The sequence below is a fragment of the Salvelinus sp. IW2-2015 genome, linkage group LG30, assembly GCF_002910315.2.
Source record: "Salvelinus sp. IW2-2015 linkage group LG30, ASM291031v2, whole genome shotgun sequence".
Taxonomy (NCBI): domain Eukaryota; kingdom Metazoa; phylum Chordata; class Actinopteri; order Salmoniformes; family Salmonidae; genus Salvelinus; species Salvelinus sp. IW2-2015.
This window is the reverse complement of record NC_036869.1, coordinates 20854891-20858000: the sequence shown is the minus strand read 5'-3', so window position 1 is coordinate 20858000 and position 3110 is coordinate 20854891. Positions and strand designations below refer to the sequence as shown.

Genomic DNA, 3110 nt, shown 5'->3' with positions numbered 1-3110 from the left:
GCTGACTACATGGGCTGTGGTACAGGCTGGTCTTCACGTGTGTATGCACACACACACACACACACACACACACACACACACACACACACGTTGTTCTTGTGTTCCCTTTCTCCTGCCTTCTCTCTCTCTCAGTATTCTGATAACACTGTCGCTCCCACAGGTAGCCTGTTGGACTTCCTGAAAGGTGACACGGGCAAGCTGCTACGTCTTCCCCAGTTAGTGGATATGGCATCTCAGGTGGGACAAACGCTACAATGTTCAATACCTTTTGGCATAATGGTCTTATTTCAGTTGATTCTTAAGTTTTTCTCCTCTTTTGTTCATTTTTACTCCGAATTTTCTTTCTCTCTCTCTCCGTGTCTCTCTCTCTCTCCGTGTCTCTGTGTGTGTATAGATTGCAGCAGGGATGGCATATGTAGGAGAATGAACTACGTCCCCAGAGACCTCAGGGCTGCCAACATCCTGGTCGGGGACAACCTGGCATGTAAAGTGGCCGACTTCGGCTTGGCCCGCCTCATAGAGGACAAACGAGTACACTTGCTAGACCGGGTAAGGCTACAGTCAACGAGTACACTGACAGACACGGTAAGGCTTCAGTCAGGCTACAGTACCCTGCCAGACAGGGTAAGGCCTCAGTCAACGAGTACACTGACAGACAGGATAAGGCTTCAGTCAGGCTACAGTACGCTGCCAGACAAGGCAAGGCTTCAGTACGCTGCCAGACAGGGAAATGCTTCGTACTGCAGACAGGGCAAGCTTCAGTACGCTGCAGACAGGAAATGCTTCAGTACGCTGCAGACAGGGAAATGCTTCAGTACGCTGCCAGACAGGGAAATGCTTCAGTACGCTGCCAGACAGGGAAAGGCTCAGTACGCTGCCAGACAGGGCAAGGCTTCAGTACGCTGCCAGACAGGGCAAGGCTTCAGTACGCTGCCAGACAGGGCAAGGCTTCAGTACGCTGCCAGATCAGGGCAAGCTTAGTCACGCTGCCAACTCGGCAAGGCTTCAGTACGCTGCCAGACAGGGCAGGGCTTCAGTACGCTGCCAGACAGGGCAAGGCTTCAGTACGCTGCCAGACAGGGCAAGGCTTCAGTAGCCTGCCAGACAGGGCAAGCTTCAGTACGCTGCCAAGACAGGGAAGGCTTCAGTACGCTGCCAGACAGGGCAAGGCTTCACGTACGCTGCCAGACAGGGCAAGGCTTCATCAGTACGCTGCCAGACAGGGCAAGGCTTCATTCAGTACGCTGCCAGACAGGGCAAGGCTTCATTCAGTACGCTGCCAGACAGGGCAAGGCTTCATTCAGTAGCGCTGCCAGACAGGGCAAGGCTTTCAGTACACGCTGCCAGACAGGGCAAGGCTTCATACGCTGCCAGACAGGGCAAGGCTTCAGTCCGCTGCCAGAACGGCAAGGCTTCAGTACGCTGCAGACAGGGCAAGGCTTACGTACCGCTGCCAGACAGGGCAAGGCTTCAGTACGTTGCCAGACAGGGCAAGGCTTCAGTACGCTGCCAGACAGGGCAAGCTTAACAGCTGCCAGACAGGGCCAAGGCTTCAGTCAAGGCCAAATCTTTAGTTTGTGTGTCCTAAACTTTGTCTTGGAGGACCCCTTTTTATCCTGGTCTTGGAGGACCTCTGTTTTCTGGTCTTGAACCTCTGTTTATCCTGGTCTTGGAGGACCCTGTTTATCCTGTTCTTTGGAGGACCCCTGTTTATCCCTGGTCTTGGAGGACCCCTGTTTTATCTGGTCTAGGAGGACCCCTGTTTATCCTGGTCTTGGAGGACCCCTGTTTATCCTGGTCTTGGAGGACCTCTGTTTTCCTGGTCTTGGAGGACCCCTGTTTATCCTGGTCTTGAGGACCCTGTTTATTCCTGGTCTTGGAGGACCCCTGTTTATCTGGTCTTGGAGGACCTCTGTTTACTGTTTATCCTGGTCTTGGAGGACCCCTGTTTATCCTGGTCTTGGAGGACCTCTGTTTATCCTGGTCTTGGAGGACCTCTGTTTATCCTGGTCTTGGAGGACCTCTGTTTATCCTGGTCTTGGAGGACCTCTGTTTATCCTGATCTTGGAGGACCTCTGTTTATCCTGGTCTTGGAGGACCTCTGTTTATCCTGGTCTTGGAAGACCTCTGTTTATTCTGGTTTTCTTTCCAACTGGTCTCGGTGTGTAAAGTGGACAACTTTAGCCTGCCGCCCCCTCCTCATAGAAGATGAGGCTTCTGCTTAACCTGGTCTCTTGATTACTTGTGTTTATTGTTTTTAAAGTTGTTAAATGCAGACTTTGTGACTTCAGTGATTGTAATAAAGGGGCTAAATAACTTCAGATCCTGGTCTTGGAGGACCTCTGTTTATCCTGGTTTTCTTTCCAACTGGTCTCGGTGTGTAAAGTGGACAACTTTAGCCTGCCGCCCCCTCCTCATAGAAGATGAGGCTTCTGCTTAACCTGGTCTCTTGATTACTTGTGTTTATTGTTTTTAAAGTTGTTAAATGCAGACTTTGTGACTTCAGTGATTGTAATAAAGGGGCTAAATAACTTCAGGAAAATGTACTAATTCTGACTCTGTGAAAGGACCAATGTATATCACAACCAGGCCCACTGGAGACCAGCAAAATTAGAACAGCGAAAGTAACCGTCAAGTTTTCCATTTGTAGAGAGGCTCAACTCTAGCCTTGTTTTAGGAAAATAGTCTTGTATTGATGTATTCTAGTTAAAACAGTGACATTTTKGCTACCATGGTCTTTTATCAGAGTGTGTCATCAATCAGGTTTTTGTTTCCCCAGGTGCCAAGTTCCCCATTAAGTGGACGGCRCCAGAGGCTGCACTCTACGGACGCTTCACCATCAAGTCAGATGTCTGGTCATTCGGGGTCCTGCTCACTGAACTGGCCACTAAAGGCAGAGTCCCATATCCAGGTACCAGTGATTTTTCTCCATGAAACATTAAGACAAGTAGTACACACTCTGCTCACAATAGGTATAAAACACCAACGTGTTGACACACAATGCTTCTGCAGGTTTACATATACCGTATACTTTGATTACATATACCGTATACTTTGATTACATATACCGTATACTTTGATTACATATACCGTATACTTTGATTACATAT

General features: G+C 49.3%; 1 protein-coding gene across 1 annotated transcript in view; it reads left to right on the top strand.

Moving 5' to 3' along the window:
* LOC111954862 (proto-oncogene tyrosine-protein kinase Src-like) overlaps positions 1-512 on the top strand; it is a 49117-nt gene extending 48605 nt beyond the window's left edge. Inside the window, exons 10-11 of the mRNA XM_070436010.1 lie at positions 161-237; positions 395-512. Of these exons, the coding sequence (XP_070292111.1) occupies positions 161-237; positions 395-427 (110 nt within the window). The 3' untranslated portion in view covers positions 428-512. The remainder of the gene's footprint in view (positions 1-160; positions 238-394) is intronic.
* Positions 513-3110: the final 2598 nt, after the last annotated feature.